The 19,177-nt window shown below is 41.5% G+C and overlaps 2 protein-coding genes across 4 annotated transcripts in view; one reads left to right on the plus strand and one right to left on the minus strand.

Moving 5' to 3' along the window:
• Positions 1–14,271, minus strand: part of LOC128784088 (trypsin I-P1-like) — a 62,015-nt gene extending 47,744 nt beyond the window's left edge. For 2 of the 3 annotated variants that reach the window (XM_053935381.1, XM_053935379.1), the window contains exon 1: positions 14,171–14,271. The gene's annotated coding sequence lies outside the window, so the exon portion shown is untranslated. Of the gene's footprint in view, positions 1–11,936; positions 11,976–14,170 lie in introns of those variants that run through there. The other variant, XM_053935380.1, reaches the window with a different exon arrangement.
• The window catches only part of PRMT8 (protein arginine methyltransferase 8), a 54,296-nt gene continuing 48,006 nt past the window's right edge, over positions 12,888–19,177 (plus strand). Inside the window, exon 1 of the mRNA XM_053935378.1 lies at positions 12,888–13,508. Coding sequence (XP_053791353.1) covers positions 13,434–13,508 — 75 coding nt within the window. The 5' untranslated portion in view covers positions 12,888–13,433. The remainder of the gene's footprint in view (positions 13,509–19,177) is intronic.

Consider the following 19,177-nt stretch of genomic DNA (forward strand, 5'->3'; position numbering starts at 1 on the left):
GTGGGACCAGGAAGACTTGCGTGATGTCCTGCTCTCCTCAGAGTGCCTCCTGGCCAGGGAAGTTTGGCATGGTGCTCTGCTGCCCCTCAGGAGACCTTGCCTCTGAGACCCAGTGGTTTGTTGTGGTGCCCCTCTCCCCTCAAGGCTGAGCATTTCGGGCCAACATAGTGCTCTAGTCTCACTGTGGTCCCATTCCCCTCCTAGCTGTCCTGCTTCCGGGGTCTGCTAGGCTGGAGGAGTGTCCTGCTCCCATTCAGGATGCCCTGCCTTGAATTCCCTCAGAGAGCCCCATTGTCCTCCAGGGCTCTGCAGGCTGCCCTACCTCCTGGCTGTAGTAAGGAGTCCTGCCTCCCTCAAGGCTGCTCTGTTTCTGGATCAATTCCTTTTAGAGGAAGCTACCCGGTGTCCTTGGCCTGGCAGGTGGGCTAGTTCCATTTGAGAATGCCTCGTCTTCAGGGCATAGTGTGGTGCCCCAGATCCCACCAACTCCTACACTTGACAGGCCAGCATCGTGCTCCATGCTCCTTGAGGCTGTGCTGCCTCCATGCCCAGCATGCAAGCTCAGTGTCCTTTCAGCTGGGATCACTACATGATCTTGATCTCTTGATCAGGAGGTCATTACATCTCTTGATTATCACTTCAAAATATCGCACGTTGCAGTTCAGTAAGTGATTACAATTAGTAATAGAAGAGTAGTTGTAAGTAAAACAGGTGTTGCTTGTGAGAATAAGTGTAGACCAGCAGTGACATTAGAGATAGGGCCACCAAAGCCTTTGTCGAGTATAGAGGGCGTTCACTACAGCCTCTGGCCTCTCTGGGAGGGAGAGCCAGCAATCCTTCAAAGGCCCTTCTCTAAAATGATTCCTCTGAAATGGACACCCTCTCCTGGGGCAGCCCATTAGCCCCACTGATATGAAACCCTGAGTACAGCAACTGGAGTCCGACCACAGATTGGAGAGGCCTATATTTGTGGTACCAAAATTGCTAATATGGGCATTAATGAATCACTACCTCCACCATAAACACAGGACTGAAGCTGTGTCTTTAATCATGTTTTTTTTAGCACTAAAGGCAAAGTTTCTGTCCCTTTCTCTTTGGACTTGCCCTCCAACAGCCTCAGTATTATGCTAGTTCAGCTCTTTTTTTTTTCAGCTATACAATGAATTAGTTCAGTGAATGAAATGGAATAAAACTAAAGCCTCCAAAAGAACAATGTCACAATCCCTAAAAAAAAAATTTGGTTTGTAATTTTAATCAGTGCCTTGATCTGGATCGACTTACATCCATACAGACAAGTGAGTTTGCAAACAAAAAAAAAGCAACAATGGGCAACAGATCTTGCTGTTGAGAAAATTGCAGTCTTGAGCTGCGTCTTGAACTCACCAAGTAATTTCATACACTGGTACACATAAATGCTCATTAGAGAACAATTACTTCTATAACTACGAGCTTCAGCAAATTTCTAGTTCTGTGATCTGGGATTAAAACTGTGTTCCTTTAATAACTTCTTGTGTCACTGTCAAATTGGTCCTTGTGATGTGGAAATAGGAGTCTAAATGGAAGCAGTTTCTTACCTTTCCAGAAAACAGATCTTCCCTAAATAGTACCTAAAAAGCTGCCCCAGAAAGTCTTCATATTTTGCAAAAACAAAACAGAAAAGCCCAACTTGTCACTTTCTCCAGAACACAGAGCATGGGATTTTGTTGCACTTTAGATAGGGACAGAATAAAGCCTGCTTTAGTTATTAAGGAATAATTGTATCCACATGAAGGACTTTGGGAACTTATTGCCTTTGTGAAAGATTGGTTACTCATGCATAAAACACTACAACACTGCAGAGCCATGGTTATTTCTATTTCCCCTTTCTTTGCTGACAAGAACAGCAGCTGACTGTCAGTGCTCTGGAGGAGTAGGCTGTTAAGGGTAGGTTCTGGCTGCATGAGCTTGGTCCCAGGTATCCCTGGAGTGCATCCAGAGTTAGGCATTCCAGCAGGTAAAGTTCTCCCCCTTCAGACAGAGGTGGATGAGCAAATTCTGGACTTTTAACGTTATTATTGATGGGCTGTTCTGAGGTGTTATATGCTGATCAATGTAGCAGGTTGCCAGGCAAATATGAATAGTTAAGTTCTGTTATTTTTGCCACTTACGTGTGTTTTCATAATACCTGTCTAAATACAATTTAACGAATAAAAGTTACATCCCTAACAACACTACAGCAGCATATCAAAGGTCAAATTCTGGGCCACCAACACCAAACTAATTATTCTATTCATGTCAGCTCAGTAGGGATTTATTTCTCCATAAGAAAGTTTGCTTTTGAGACAAGTCCCAGTTTCTCATGGGGTTTCAGTGCCCCACATTCCCTCCCCTGTCAATCCCTCCCTCTAAAAGTTCCATCAGAGGTGATGTACCTGAGAACGGCTGTGCAGACAATCATAAGATATATTGTTTGTTTAAAAAAAATATTTTCTGCATAAGATAATATTCACATAGGAAATGAAATCTCTCAAGCAGGTTGGTGAACTGGTATCTGAACAGTGACCTTGTTAGTCTCTGTTGCAAGTGTCTTTGTAAAAGCATCTTCAGCTGAGTCTTGTGAGACTCACTGAATTGCTTCTCTGCTGAATTCTTATAATACAGCTGGCAGTCTTATGTGGAAATCTAGTCTAGATGTCTCAAGTGTTATGTTTGACCCTTTCTGTAACTACAAAGACTAGTTACAAGTATCTATGTACATTTTGGCCAATCCTACATCATCAATTACCTGGGAGCATCTCTGAGACAACAGTGCAATCAGTCAGCTTGTAAACAGCAGGAGCTGCCTGAGGAAAACTCCGGGACTGAAATTCTCTCTTGGAGAACTTCTGCAGTGGTTTGTCACTTTGTTGGAAGGCAACTAGGAGTTTGGTTGGCCCCCTCATGTCATGTCAGTCCATTATCTCAAATGAGTTGTCTCAGGCAGCAGGATCAGCCTGCAGAGTTCCTCAGCCACCCAGGGAATTTGTGATTGTGCTGAGTATGCACAATTGGCACAGCCAGGGTACACAGCTACACTGTGACTGCAATTGGTCACAAATGAGTATATCTAGATTTTATATATCAGTTAGGGAATTGCTGGCATGGCAATGTTTTGAAAACTGAGAGGTCAGGGTGAGAAGTTCCAGTTTTAAATGAGAAAAACAGATTTTTTTCTAAATTCATCCATCAGCAACTTCTTGGCTACAGTCAGTGCTTCTGCTATACTGATCATAATCACTTCATATACAGAACTCTAAGTCTTTAACAATTGTATTTTAAATTTCTGTGGGTACACATGGATCTAATGGATCAGAAGTCAGGATGACTAGGATTGAGAGCACAGTACAAGCCATGTTGGAATATCCTGATTAGTACAATTATATGTTATAGATTTCTAAGGCCTCTGCAATAGTCCCAAATTATAGATCAAATGCAAAGTTCAATCTTACATCACAATTAAAACTTAAAATTCATAATTCTTTCCACAGGGGGAATTCTGTTTGCTTTTCTTTTGGGGTGTTCTCAGATGTGAGAGGTTTTGGGTCTTTCACTACTATATTTGTACTGAAGATAAAATAGCTATTAAATGTAGCAGAAAGGTGAAATAATCACTCAAAGAGACAAAATAATTTAAAAAATATCTAATATAAAAATATATGAAATACACTCATCCCTATAGAGTAACCATGATTAGGCTACTGTATTTGACAATGTTCTGGACTTGACCATACCTTCAATCTTTTTAGTTTGTACTGGATAATGAAACATTTTGGTTTGCAGTGCATGAAATTATTTGTATAATTTTAATTTGAAGTCTATGTGTGTTTGTAATGATATTCCAAATATCATTATAATATGATACAATAATATTAAAATATTATTGCAATACCTATTTGGACTATGTCCAAATCCACTCGCTGAAATAATAATACAGGTGGTCTCTCCCATTCTTGTGTCACATAGAAGAAGTGCTTTAAATAATACTTTGCACTTAGGGAGACTTTTATACAGTCTCTAAACATGTACAACATAAAGCATGTACTGCCAGCTGATCATCCCCACCCCAAAAATGCAGGGTAATATTATAGATTAACTTAAATATTAATATAATAGAGCACAAAACTTGAAGATAAAATCATCTAGTATTTTGAGATAGAGACAGAATGAAAACCTAATGCTTCTAACCATGTGTGTATTTCTAACTTAGGCATTAGAAATTTAAATATGCTTTCTCATTAAAAATGTTATTCAAGGTTTATACTCCTATTTGACCATAATTTCCAGGAACCATTATGGGATTCATTGTGGCTTAAGGTTGTTGGTGTTCAGTTTTTTATTTATCCTGGCATCAAAAGACAGAACAGCTCAAATTCATACTGAGCTCATACTCCTACAAAATGAACATGACCTTTCATATGCCATTTTAAAAGCACGCCTTACATTTGCTCCAAATTTAAATCTTCTTTGGTTTAGATTGCTGTAATTTCCCTTTTCCTCCTCACCAAGATGGTAATTCTTTATAAGTTATACACACATGGATTTACTACCTGTAAGTCGTAATTTTTATTTTTTTCCAGAGTATATTAGGTGCAAGGGAGAGAATGTACCACTTTCTTATATTTTTTTCTGTCATTAAGATATTACATATTTTTTCAAACCTCTTGCAGGCTTCAATTCTGCAGCAAAGATTAGCAGATTTTCATTTGGAGTTGCTGTGGTGTACCCTTCTTGTTAAACCCATCTAGAAAACCCATCTAACCCATCTGACAGAGCCATCTAAGTTATTTTCATAGATCTTCCAGTTAAAATGCTTTACAGGAGTGCTCCCAAAGCGTTATGTGTATCACTGAAGGAGGCAAATAAATGCCTCATCCATTTTCTAGATGGGTTTAATAAGATGGAGTTTCTAGACCCCCAAAACAATAAGAGTATTTTTGTTTCCATACTGAAGAAGGTAGTGCTCCCAATGAAAAGGAATGGATCACACAAATTATCTTAGTCACAAAAAGAGTTCTAATTCTGCATTATTTCTTTTCTCTAAGACCTCAATTTTTAATTATGTATTGTTTTGATCAAGCAGCTTGAATTTAATTTCAATTTTTTTCCAGAATGCCATTTCTTAGGTTTACAGACAGAAAGATCCTGTCAGATACTGAAATAGGCCTGAAAACTGGCTCTGGCCCAGCCCTCCTGGAATTTGTTTTATGTTCCATGTAATTCACTTGAGCTCTGTGGCAAAACTGTAAAGCAAGAATCAGGGAAATAATGATTTGCTGTCATCTATTTTATGGCAAACAACCAAAGCAGGATCTGAAGGGCAATACCTGGAACAATGGGATTTGAAGATTGATGGGATTCTCGAGGCCACATCTGCAACAAAAATAACTGGTGTAAGAAACTCTTTCCTTAAGGAAGAGAACTCTTTCCTTTACCTCGCCTTTAAAAGTACTAACAATGTTCTCAGAAGCAAGCTTTCACCCAAACTGTGAACTCTGCTACACTGATTTCTCTAGCTTGATAAATTATGCCCAACACATCTGTATTTGCAGAGGCTTTTTATTATATCAAGCAGGTTTCTGAACACTACCAGCAAAAACATTAAATACTACTTATGAACTGTTTTTCTTCTGAAAGAAACTACAAACACACCACATATAAAGTTCATGTAACTCTCAATATTGGCTCCTTTATTATACCCCTTCTATTTTATGCAGTTTGAAGAAAGAGAGAAAAGGAAGATCATTAACACCTAGGTCACACAATTATGCCTGTATTATGGAGAGTTTAGAATAAATAAGTTGATCTTCTCCCTGGCAGCGATCACAGATGAATTAGCAGAGTCTCCCAATTCTGCCAAAGTCCACAGCCACATCAGATGCCAAGGTCTACTACCAGATCAATAACCCAGGAGGCTGAGCTCTGTTTGCAGCCAGAAAAATCATCAACTTAGGCACCTCAGAATGCTGACTCCATGCTATAACCTGGCCAAAGCCTGATTATACTTAATTTATTGGGGAACATCATCAAGCAACGTTCTGAAGAGATATGACCTCACTTTTGCTAAGTTATAGACAGTTCTGGAAAAATAGCTACATTGTTCTCAGTTCATGAAATACACAGCACTGATCACACTTTCTTATTTTTCACGTTTTAGTGGGAGGCAGCAGGATTTGGCAATTTTCCTTATTGGAAGAGGAAGGAAAACACCAAACTGGGGAGAAAAAAATACCAGCCCACTATCATAGTTACCGTTGGTTGCTTGTCAACAGTGACAGCTGAACATGAAGAAAATTGTTCACAACAGGGAAACATGAGGAACGTAGCAGAATGCCTTACTGTACAAGACAGTTATGGAAGGGAAAGCAAGAAGACAGACAGCTATTTGCCAGACCTGATAGAGCCATCTCAGTTATTTTCATAGATCCTCCAGTTAAAATGTTTTACAGGAGTGTTCCCAAAGTGTTATGTGTATCACTGAAGGAGGCAAATAAATGCCTCTTCCATTTCCTGAAAAACAGAAATTGACAGAAACCAAGATGACAGAATGCCTGCTATTGGGCAAAGAAATAAAAGAGAGATGTAATTTCAATTATTGCAGCTACATCTGTGGTCTAGTTAAATTCCTCTAACCTCATGTGACATAGCAATTCAAACGTTTAGGCACAGAAGCAAAGAAACAACTAAGATTTGATAATCAGAAAGCAAGGAACCCTCTTGTTTGAATGAATAGTGACATTTTTACATATTTGCTCTTCATCTCAGACTTCTTAATCATGCTTTAAACCATCAGGAGAGAAAGGCAAAGCAGATGAAGAAGAAATGGGTCTTTAAGTGTAGAAATTCCATCTCAGATACCAGCAAAGAGTATAAGGCAGAAGGCAGAGTTTTCCTCAGAAAAGAAAGTTTCTTAAAGCTATCACACAAGAGAAGTGACAAGATAGTATGGACTCTAGTGGTTTGCATTTCTTTTCAGTGAGTTTATGACTCTGAGAGTATTACTTCACTTTCTTTCTGATGAGCTGTGTGCCTGGGTACAGTATTCTGCACCCATTGATAGCTTATGGGAGATGGCTCATGAGATTTAGCTCTTCAAACAACATTACACACCTTCTCTCTCCTGTGAGAACTCTAGAATAGAATACAAGCAACAGTCTGTCACTTCTCTCAGCATATTTTTTTCTGTGAAATTATTGGCTGCAGATATCAAATCACCATGGTAGGAGATCATACATATATAATCTTTTCTTTCCAAGGCTTCAGGATTAATACAGAAGAGAAAGCAAAAAGACAGATGCCCACTTGCCAGGTCTGGCAGAGCCATCTCAGTGATTTTCATGGCTCTTCCACAATCACACAGAATTAGATGATCACTGAAGTTAGAAAAGACATCAGGTAATCATCTAGTCCAGCCCCCACTCAAAGGACTGCTAGCTACAGCTGGGGCCATTTGTAGCCAGGTTTTTAACACATCTAAGGAAGGAAACTACAAAATATCTTTGAATGCCTTCACAGTAAAAAAAAAGTATTAGTTTTTAATGTTTCCATGTCCTTCATTTCAATTTATGCTCATTTCCTCTTCTCCTTTTGCTGAGTACCACTAAGAAGAGTCTGACTTCATCTTTTTTACCCCCTCCCACATCAGATACTGTAAGCCTACCTTCACACCAGAGAGTTCCTCAGTTACTTAGTAATTGTTGCAGCTCCTTCAGTGAACTCATTCCAATATGTTTTTTTTTACCAGGGGAAAAGTTTTGCCTAACAAAATTTTTAGGCAGCTCATAATTTTAAGATAACTTTGACATCAAACTTCAGAATTATTTTGCTGTCTGTTCTGAGTACATGATTTGTAAATGCTCAGAAATTTAGGTGGGAACTGAGCAAGGTCAGTGTATAACAAACATATCACGATACTATGCCCATTTATCTGCCATTGCAGTAATCACAATTCTCAAAAAGCTGCTTAGCTCCTCCAATCCACAAAGGACTGGAGACACACTTTGGTGACCTTTACAGAAGTTGTCAGAATACAACTCTCTTCCAACTGACCCAGTTACAATTTATTCAGTTTGGCACTCTCAATGGAAGAAAAAAAAAATGGAAGGAACATTTTGGTTCAGTTTAGATTAAGTTTTCAGGTTTGCAACTGCAAAATAGAGCTTCTGTTTTTAAATGAAATTAAGTCTACAGTCTTAGAAAAAATAATTAAAATATCTTGCAGAAATAGTTTGGGGTGTTCCATTGTCTAAGTATGGCTAAGGGTTTGTTTGTGAGAACGTGCCTATAAATTAACACTGAATGATCTGAGCCCTGGACACGTATTCTTGGCCTGCAGCAGTGGGTATCTCAGATCAGCTTAGATTCTGACAGACCCTTCCTCACTGAAACCTAACATCAGTGGTTGAAAACTGCAATGATTCCCAGGAAAAGACTGGAATATGCAGTGTTAATGAAGAAGGATAAGAAGATGATAGATTGTGGGGGGCAGGGAGAGATATTAATGAGGAAAACCAAAGGACAAGGAAGGAACAGCATAAATGAAATGAGGTCTTTAAATCTGCAGTGTGAATTAGAATTCACTTCAAATTCTTCAGATTAACATGGGCAAGTTTCAGGAATAAGAATAATATTTGAAGTACTGGCAACTTTGAGAGACACTGTAGGGATAAAAGTGCATGAAGAGACTGGAAAGATTGCCGAAGGTATTTTTTGAGACAAAGGAAGTCACTGTGACTTCCTGAGCAATAAAAAACAATGCAAAGTGATGCTACAGAAGGATCCTTCCAATAACAAATCACATAACAAACAAAATTGATTAAATAACAATATTTGGTGGGGATATTGGAATAGGAATAGATTTTTGCCAGTCCAATGGGGAATCCAATATTTTACCATCCAAATAGGATGTGGATTTATAGTCCAAGAATTGGCTAACGCTCAGTCTGAACTTCCAAAGCCACAACGTGCAGTTGTTGCCCATTTTCAAATGATCTGACTGTACCAAGTGGAGCTTGGGTCATCTTAGCTACAATCCTTAAAGCTAGTCATAATACATTACTGGCTATCCAACAAGCCCAGTTTTCCTCAGAGCTTAGCTCCTAAGAGACCCTTGTAGCAGTCTTTCACTAAGCCATGTGCAGTGTACCAGCCTCCTTCCTGAACCAGAGGACCCAGCTCTGGACACAGAATCAATGATGGTGTCTCAGCAGTTCCAGGTAGAAACAGATAGTCATACTTCCCTGACCCCACTGGCCGCTTTCCGTTTGAGGGAGATGAATTATACAGCTCGCCTTTCGTGCAGCGAGAGCACGTGACAAGTCATACCCAACCTAGCTGCACCTCCACCCCATAACCCCCAGATGCTTTCCAGCAGGGCTGCTCTGCAATCCCTCAGTCTGCACCGATGCACCGAATTACCCCACCTCAAATGCAGACATCTGGGTTTCAGCCAAGCTAATGACAAAGTTGGCAATAAGTCTGACTCTTCTGAGGGCCAGCACAGTTATTGCCACACTCAGCAAGCAGCACAGCAGCCTGAACCACAGCTGCTATTATTGGAATTCTAAAGTAATAAATGCTTCCCTTTCCACTTTCCTTTCAGCACCACTCTACTCAATTCCTAATACTTGGTGACCTTCACATGTACTAACACATGATATATTTAAACTCAGAAGATGCTTTTGACACCTCCTGGCTTTGCTGCAAATGCACTTCTATTACCATGACATTTTCATCATGACAGTTTTCTTTTTCTCAAGTTCTAACAAAACAGGGGTTCAGAAATGTGTTCCCGTGATAGTTCCTATAACCAGTTATCACCCTTGGGTAATGGGTGATGTCAGCAGGATTTGTATTCACATGATGGGAGTATAATTTGCCCCCTAAATAGTATGAAAGCTCACATTCCTCAAGTTCAGTGTTGCTGTGAATTTCGGTATCAACAGGAACTTGCACTGAGCCTCATATTCAAACTGAAGGATTGGCCAAGTGTCTTTGTCTGGTCACAGATATCTGTGTATGTAAACAAACTGTTCCGAGTCTCTTAAAAATTATTACAAGGAAAAACTTCTACCTGATTAAAAAAAAAAAAAAAGGTTCCAGTAGGACCAGTAATTTTCCCTTTGGAATAAAGCAGATTAGAGAACTGTGTGTATGTTTTCAATGCAGATTCTTCAATCACATATAGAACATAAATGGAGTGAAGACACCAACCATCTGGCAGATTTCCAAAGGAGCTCAGGACCAAAACATTCATCCTTATGCTGGAAACTAAGAGACTGGAAGGCTTTCCCAGTATCTGTAAAACATCAGCACCATGTTCAAGGATGAGCAGTCAGGTATCATCTGTGTTGACAAAGAGGTGGAGGAGGACAAGAATAGGTGCCAGGGTAAGTCATGCAGTATCTGAAGCATAGGAGAGAAGGATATATTAAATCTCTGCCTGCCAACTTTGCTAGTTGCCGAGTGCTTTTGAAAATCTGATGCCTCATTTAGCTGACTAAAGAGTGATTGAGCTGTACCAGAAATACAAACCCAGCTGTCAGAAAAAACTGGAAAATATGTTCTGGAGTAGTTTTTCAAAATCAAATTCTTTCTCTCTATATAGAACACTGGTTTATTTTAAAATGTTTAATTAGGCTAAGTTTAGCTGTGTGTATCACCTGAAAATAGAAAAAAACACACTAAAACGATGCAGGTTAGTCCAAATGTGTGCTGAATAAAACTTCATGCACTCACTAACCACCAGATATTCATGCCATAGCAGAGAAAAACATTGTGACAAAGATTGCAGAGACATTACATTTTTATCTGAAGATTATTTTTTCCCCTTACCCCTTCACTTAGAAATCTAAGTACTTGGTGAGAAAGATGCCCACAGCCCAAGATTATGAAAGTAGCTTTGGAATATTTGGCAATGACTATAGATGTTTTTGTATTTGAAGGGTTTTAGGACCTTCAAAAGCTCTATGAATGTCACGAAAAAAAGGGGAGATGACCTGCTTCTACCTCTGTCATTACTTAAGTCTCATGCCTGGAAGGTGTGAAATTAAATTCTACTATACAAACACAGGAGGTGTGGATGATTACTGAAAAAATTAGCAGTGATGTGGAGCTAATGAAAGAACTTGAGGTGTCAAAATAAATGTGAGATGAAAGGAAGCTTGTGAAAGACTGAGTGATCAAATGGCCCTGCAAAATTGTCACAGAGGTCCAGTTTTGGGACATGTGTCTAAAACATATTCTCATATTCTGAAACCGCTTCATATGGTACCATTGTGCCCTACATGGCATATCCTCATTGACACTTGACATTTCAGCATACCACATACCTTCTGCTTCCCTAGGTTTCTTACTTATTACTGTGTGACTCATTACTAATTCCTGAAATCTAAGGTATACCTACCGATCTGTTTCTGAGCAAGAATTTGTGAGGGTCATTCAAGTAAAAACAGGAAATTTGCCTATTTAATTTTCTTGGCCCCACCTCCTCATCCCTATGGGACAGGAGAATAATTTTGCTCTCTACTCTCTAATTCACATACTCTATTTCCATTATCCCACCCCAGGAATATTTCTGCCCCCCGTGTGGCCAGGGACCTCCTGGTTTTTGGCAGTACTTCATGGTATGTCAGTATTCCAGAGGTCAGCTGAGGATAAACTCTAATTGAAAGATATTAAAACAGGCTGCAAGGGACAAAAATTCGAAACCCCAAATCTATCAAAATCTGTTACTGATGAAGCATCTGAGCTGGCTCTGTCCTTAAAATATGCATCAAAAGTAATCTTTCAAAGCTCTTCTTCAGGTCTCCATTGGCACCCCAGAGGAAATAATTTCAAACTATTCAGAGAGCAGCAATCCTGTTCTGGTCCTTGAAATCCTTCGAGCAACACACACCCACACAGCAGCATTATTTTCTCACCTCCTCCGTATAAAAACAAAACAGAAACGTGAGAACAGTGGGCTGGAGATGGAGCTGTGGAAAGTGAAGTTGGAAGGATTAATTATGTAATACGCCCCCTCTCCCGCCCTTACCCACAGCAACACGAGTGAGGTAAACCCAATCCTCCCAGCTGACAACTCAGAACTAGAAAGTGCCCGGAGGAGTGAAAGCAAAACAAACGTGTGGGGAAGGTGGCGATGCACTCCTACAAAGGAAGATGTCATTAGGAAAAGGCTAAAAACAAGTTCAAATCACCTTTAGCCTCTTCCCTTCCCTCCCCAGCAAGACCTCTCCCTCCGCCTCTTCCCCTCTCCTCCCCCCAGCTCCTCCTCCCCCCTTTTCAGCAGGAGCTGCAGCCGGATCGGGACTATATTCCTCCAGTTCACGGCTCTCTGACGGAGCGTGGATCCTCCTGAAAAACTTCAAGTAAAACAGGAGCTGGGAGAACACACACACGAAGATATATTAAGAAAGCAGGTTTGCTACTTAACTCGGAGGAAAGAAGCTGGAGCAGACTTCTTCGGTTGCTCTCTAAGAGCCTTGCCGAGAGTCCTTGCAAAGAAAAGTGTTGCTGATTCAAAAGAAGAGGAGGGATGGGGAAGAGAAAAAAAAATTGTGCATGTCTGTGTGAGAGGGAGACAACGTGTGTGTGTGTACGTGTGAATGCGTGCTTGTGTGTGAGAGGGTGTAGGCGACGGGTGGGGGGAGCTTGAAATTATATTTTTTTTCCTACGAAAGACACGTGAATGCAATTCCCAGTGAGGGGCACCAAGCTCTGCCCAAGAGCAGAAGGGGTAGGGAGAGGGAAAGGGAGAAGAGAAGGAAGGGAAGAGGAGAGGGAAGGGGAGAGGGGGGGAGGAGGGAGGGAGAAGGAGGAGGAGAAGGGATTTCTATTTCAGAAGACATTCATAGAAAGAGGGTGGCAAATTCTGTGACCGTCTTTAAAGGAAGTGTCCTGGGACATAGAGAGAAAGAAAGAAGCCCAAAGAAGGAAAATAAAGGGCTATGATTTCCTTGTCCTGTTGCTTTGTCTCTGGCTCCCTCTGCCTCTGGAAGAGTAGCCACAGGACACAAAGATGCCCAGCTGGTCACTGCACGCCCAAGTTCAGTTTAGCTGGTGCTTCTCTCCTGTTTAGCCTGACTGCTTTCTCTGAAGGGGAGGACTCATAGCCCGACAGCCTTTTAGTTTAACCTGAAGAGTGTGTGCCGCCTCTCTGCCCACCCCAAGAACTCGCTGGAGGTGGAGGAGAGGGGAGAAAGAGGAGGACTTGAAAGTGCCTGAGGAGCTCCCGATGCTAAGAGGAGACAAACATTCCTGTGGACGACGCAGAAAGGACAAAGCTGACTGATTTATTGCTGTTTTCCATATTTTTTTTTTTTATCTCCCTGTCCTTTGGCGCACACCAGTGTTTGGAGATCTTTGAAAACACAAACCAAAACACCAGCCCCGAAGCCCCAACCCCTTGGCTAGCTCTTATGGGAATGAAACACTCCTCCCGCTGCCTGCTCCTAAGGAGGAAAATGGCGGAGAACGCTGCCGACAGCACCGAGGTGAGTAAGGATGCGAGCCGGAGCCGGCGCCGCGCTCCCGCAGACCCCAGCACTGATCCCTCGGCAGAAGCAGCAGGAAGTGCAGAACAACTTTCCCGGCCCCTCCGGCCCGCTCCTGCCTGCCGTGCTGCTATGGTTTCCTGCCTTCGCCCCCCCTCTCCCCCCACTTCCCTCCCCCCGGATCCCTCCGTTCCCCGTAGGCAGAGAAGTTTGCCCGGTGCTGATCTCTCCAGGCGCTCGGGGCTGCCCGGGGCCGCCGCTCCGCAGCCGCTTCCCGGGAAGTTGGGTGGCCGTGCGGAGAGGCGGCTCCGTGGGGTGTCGGGTCTGGCGGCGGCGCGGGGCGGGCGGCGGTAATTCAGGTGTTGGACACGCCGAAAGGGACAGACCGTCTCTTGCGGCAGCACCTTGGCCAGCTCCCCGTGCTTTCCGCCGGCAGCCTTGGCTGGGATCGTTTGGGGCGACTTTAGGAGCATCCGTGTCTCTGCAGCATCCTGGATATTACCAGAGCGGAGCTGCCCGAGGTGGGGGCTGTCCGGCTGGCCTGGGCAGTGCCGAAAATAGCTTTGCACTGCCTTCAGGCCGGGAGGGTAGCCTGCGAGGTCTCAGGTTTTCTGCAAGAAATGCACCACCCCCCCCCCAACCCCCACTCCCCCACCCGTTACCTTCTGCTTCCTCAACACTGGGGTTGAGCAGCCCCTGTTTACTTGTCTGGGGCTGTCTTGACCTCACTGAGACTTCTCAGGGGATACAGCAGTGTGCGAAGTCTCAGGTCTGGAAAAGCAGAAGGATGCAGGATGCAGTCCCAGCATCTCTGCGAGCATGTGAGAAGGAGACAGGCGAAAGTGCGAGCGTGTGCCAAACTCGCTGTTTCTATTTATAGACTGTGCCTAGCACTCTGACTGAACACTTAACACATGCTTAAGCAAGATGCAGCACAGCCATGTACAGACCCCATGGACATGCACCCCAAACAACTTTACAGCTTTGCCCTTGCAGGGGCAGCACTGAACCTTCTCCCCAGTTACCCTGCAGAGGGAATAAAGAGCAAAACCTCATGTGAACACATGACTATTCCAGTCTTTATTATTTCCACATCTCTGCCTAATGTCTCCTTCTTTCAGTTAGTCCTCCCAGTAGGTGTCCTGCTCGCTCATGAATTCCTTCCACATTTCTCTTCACAATAGTGTTCTCTCTGCTTGACCTTCATAAATATGCCTCCTTTGCAATGCCAGGTGAAGAGCCAAATTTTCTTAAATGAATGTGATGTAAGCACTAAATCAAAGAACGTGCCTGCTACTGCGCTGCAACCCCATAGAGTACTGCTTGCAGAAGAGGCATCTATAAATAGCAAGAAGTCTGGCTGCACATCTGTAAACTGTCGTAGTCCTGACAGCACATATTGCATTATAGGTCCCAGGATCCCAGGACAGGATTGCAACAAGAAATGTACAAGCACAGACAGTTCCTTTCAAAGCCATTTTTGTCAATGGAAATTGTTTTAAGACAGGGAAAATAGGTGAAAAGAGCTCTTCAATGATTCCTCTTCTATTTCATTCACTCTCAGCACATTTTTATTGTTTAATCGTGTTTTCCTGTTTGTGCAATGCTGCACACACTGCAATGTTATTTTACGGAGAAGGATTTTTTTAACAAAAACGGATTCATTCCAATGCTGCATACAGGTTAGGAGAATATTAAAATGCTGTGCTTCATCTCCTCAGAGTATCCATCAGTGACAGACTTGTGAAATGAGAGTGAAAATATTGCAGATTAGGCATATCCTGCTCCACTTCTACCTTCAGAAAATCAGAAGGGATACATTTGTAACCTCTGTCTAGATATTTTCTATTTTATTAATGTTCTTATTTCTGATATGGTCTGAGAGAAGTTGTCTATCTGCGTATGTGCAGAGGTAGAAGTGCACCAAGCAAAATATGCCAAGACCTGTGAAGCTCTTTTACTCATCAATCATCTATATTTAGCAAAGCCATATGATACCAGTTTGACCTTCAAACCTGTGTTTCTCTTAACATTCTCCTGAAGTTAACAAATATATGCGACAGAAGGAATACAGGACAAAATATCTCACTTTTTGACTTACCACAGTGTCAGAGAAAATTAGGAATTTGTATTAATTTGCTTCATTTGAAAGAATTGGGGTACCAGTAATATTCATTATTTTATTATTTTATAATAAATTTCTGAAGAATTTTGATGTTACAGTCATATAGGCATGATATAAACAAAATCAGCAGTAATGAGAGATGAAGAATTAAAACATTTAACAACTGGTCAGAATGTCCTACTACCAAATTATTCCAAAGACCTTCTGATTCTTGCTTAGATTGATTTGACCCAATTTATTTGTGTTACAGCTTCATAGTATATTTTTCATGTTTCGGTGCTGTTTTTTTTTTTTTTTTAATCTACCACTACTAAGAGCATTTATCAAAGTTTTGGTCAAATATGGCAAGTATACTCTTTCAGTTGTAAGGCAGTTTAAAACAATACATTAAGTCAAGGAACATGGACACTGCATGAAAAACAACTTTTTATTCCCTTGACTACCCTCTGTTGCCCATGCTACCTCTTGAGCTTAAAGAAATTATGAGAACAGGCACAGACAAGGAAAAAACAAAGATACAGTAAAACAACACTCACTGTTTCCTCAAGCAAAAATACAGAATAGAAAAGCAATTGCTCACTAGCATTACTTTCCAGTCAAGGAAGACACCTTGTGTTACGAGGAAACTTAGAGTGTGCTCTCATGATTCCAGCTGTACAGACATTTACATCACTGGTATCCCCACGGCCTTATATCTTGATGTAAAACATGGTCAAGTGAGTCCAAGTATTGGCACAGGTGCTGTTGGGCCTTGGATCAGAATATCAGAACTATCAGAATGTTTTTGCTATTTATTTCACTGATAACAGACTGACATCAGTCTATCTGCTAGAGTTTATGTAGGACCAGTGGTTTGTTATGTGTTTATAGTACCCTGAGAATACACAGTGTTATGTGTTTATAGTACCCTGAGAATACACAGTGTTTTGTATAAAAACAAAAGGGGGGGAAAAACCCTACGATTTTTCTGTTTAGATCCTCACTACATGCCACGGGGTCCCACTAATAGGAAACTTGCCAGAATGGTTTCAGATCTGTGTCTGCAGCACACAAGGAAAAAAGATGCAGAAAATCTTTATTGCCAATGGCCATCACATGAATATTTAGAGATGTTCCACTGGAACAAAAGAATCCCTCCTTCTTGAGAATCTCTCCTCAAGAAACAAGAATGAACCTCTGTATCTTTAGTCACAAAAGGAGGCTTGTCTAAATAAAACAGGACTGTTTGCATAATAACAGATGCAGAATTGCATTCTCTGCAAATAATTAAAGACACTCTGACAGAAAACAAACTAAAAGAGAAACTGTTCTTTGTAGAACATACGCACAAAGGTTCTGTAAAATTCATGGTGCTGACCTGCTGTAGATTTTGAGTTCTGGGATTTTTTTTTTTTTAATGTATTATTTAGAATCCTACTCAATAGTAGGCCTGATATCAGTGATGGAGAAAAAAATCTGAAAGAAGTGTGATTTCACAAGAAGTATGCCTGACTGTAACTTTTGAACCTGTGCCAGGTAAAAGGAACACAACCATAAAATCATAGAATAATTTGAGTTGGAATAAATTTAAGGTCATCTACTCCCCCTCCCTTTGCCATGGGCAGGACATCTTCAACTTGACCAGGTTGCTCAGAGCCCCATCCAACCTGACACTGAATGTTTACATGGATAGGGTGTTAATCACCTCTCTGGGCAACCTCTGCCAGTGTTTCACCATCCTCATTGTAAAAAATTTCTTCCTTATGTCTTGTCTATATATAAGTCTAGTCTAAATTGACCCTCTTTTAGTTTAAATCCGTTATGCCTTGTCCTGTCACAACAGGTCCTGCTACAAAGTTTGTTCCCATCTTTCTCTTAGGCCCCCTTTAAGTACTGAGAAAGTGCAATAACCACAAAGTGCTGCAGCAGCACAAAGTGCCAGGGTTTATGTGCACATCCAAAAGATATCTACCTGTGACAGGCTAGTGTCTGACTGAAATAATCCTAGAACTTGAAACTGATCTGGTTTTGTACAATCTAATTGCTTAGTAACTTCATGAAAAGCAGTTCTTGTGCTGAAGACTTCACAGTCTGTAGAGAGAAAAGATTCCTGTCTCATTGCTGAGAATAGAGAGATCAGTTAATTTATTTATGGTTGCATAATGGAGTCCTCCCAGAATGACCAATTATGCAAACCTTGGGCTTTGGTTAGATGTGGGGTAACATGCCTAATAGAGGTACTTCCCTAAACAGATGAATAAAACTGATTCAGGATTATGTGATCTGGGTCAGCAAAGGTAACTGACTGTTCTGTTGTCAGAAGTGGGGAGGTTAAAGTGTTCTATCTGCATGAAATCCAGTCATACAACTACTGAGGGGGAAAAAGATATTGTAGAATCTATTGAAACCATGAGCTTCTATTTGTGATTTATGAGTAGAAAAAGGAATTTCTCCTTAATAAGCTACCAAAGCAGAAATTAACAGAAACAGTGCAGAAGTGTGTATAACAGAGAAAATTCGACTGAGTGTATTCAGTAAACCAAAGTTTTGCTCCTGGTTATTGTGCTGGGTGTTCTTGCAGATAGAATTAATTCTCTCTAAGCTTTTCTATTTGTTCTGTTGGATTCTATGGTTCATTAGTGAGAGGTCTTGTAGAAATTTCTTATTTGGTGTTATTAAATTGCTTAGAACAGCATATATGAATGAACATTAATGAGTGGGTGATGTTTACCCAAGAGAGAAATGGCAGTGCTGTATGGTGTACATCTTGGACTAACAGAAGTCATGAGAGGTGTGGCCTGGTGCCACAGAGCCAGCTGAGGAGGCAGTTTGTAACATGAATTTCAACCTTACTGAGTGGCCACATGCCTGTGACACATAACTTTGAACAGGAAAAGTTGTGGGTGTGTGCAAGTGATGTAGGTGACCTACAGAGACCAGACCACTGGCTCATGATCCAGAGGTTTTGCACATTTGACAAGACAGTCAGAAAGCTGACCCAGGATGTCAGGGCTTCACTGAGGGTGTAGCCAAATTCCCAAGGGCTATAGAGGTGGCTCTGAGTTAAAGCAGGGAATATTCCACCTCCAACACATTTTGATCCTTTACAATTCTCCTATTCAGCTTCCCATTCAGCTTTCTGTTTAGCCTAGAGCACACATTTCAGTTCCTAGTGCTCTCCTTGTCCTGTCCCAAGGTACCAAGTATATCTGAGATGTTCTGCCACAGTTCCCCCCAGTCCCCCTTTTAGAAGAAAGAGTAGCACTTCCGTCTCTTGTGTTAGTATGGTGAAAGTAAACATCTACTGGCTGGGAAGCAGTAATATGTTGTAATACTGTTGAAGTGTTCCCTCAGTGGTCACAAAGTGCACTTGGGGTCATGTGTGGCCTTCCAGTTCTCCTGTCCTGCTTGTCCTTTTTTGGCCAGACAGCTTATGTTTCATTGCTTCCAGTAGGACCAGGAAGGCTCAGACCTGGTTTCAGATCCCAGAATAACGTGACCAAGACAGGGCCTTCCAACAACAATCCACCAGTTCAAACTTATTTCTGCTTTGGACCTTAATTTC

This window comes from Vidua chalybeata, chromosome 2, assembly GCF_026979565.1.
Source record: "Vidua chalybeata isolate OUT-0048 chromosome 2, bVidCha1 merged haplotype, whole genome shotgun sequence".
Classification (NCBI taxonomy): Eukaryota; Metazoa; Chordata; class Aves; order Passeriformes; family Viduidae; genus Vidua; species Vidua chalybeata.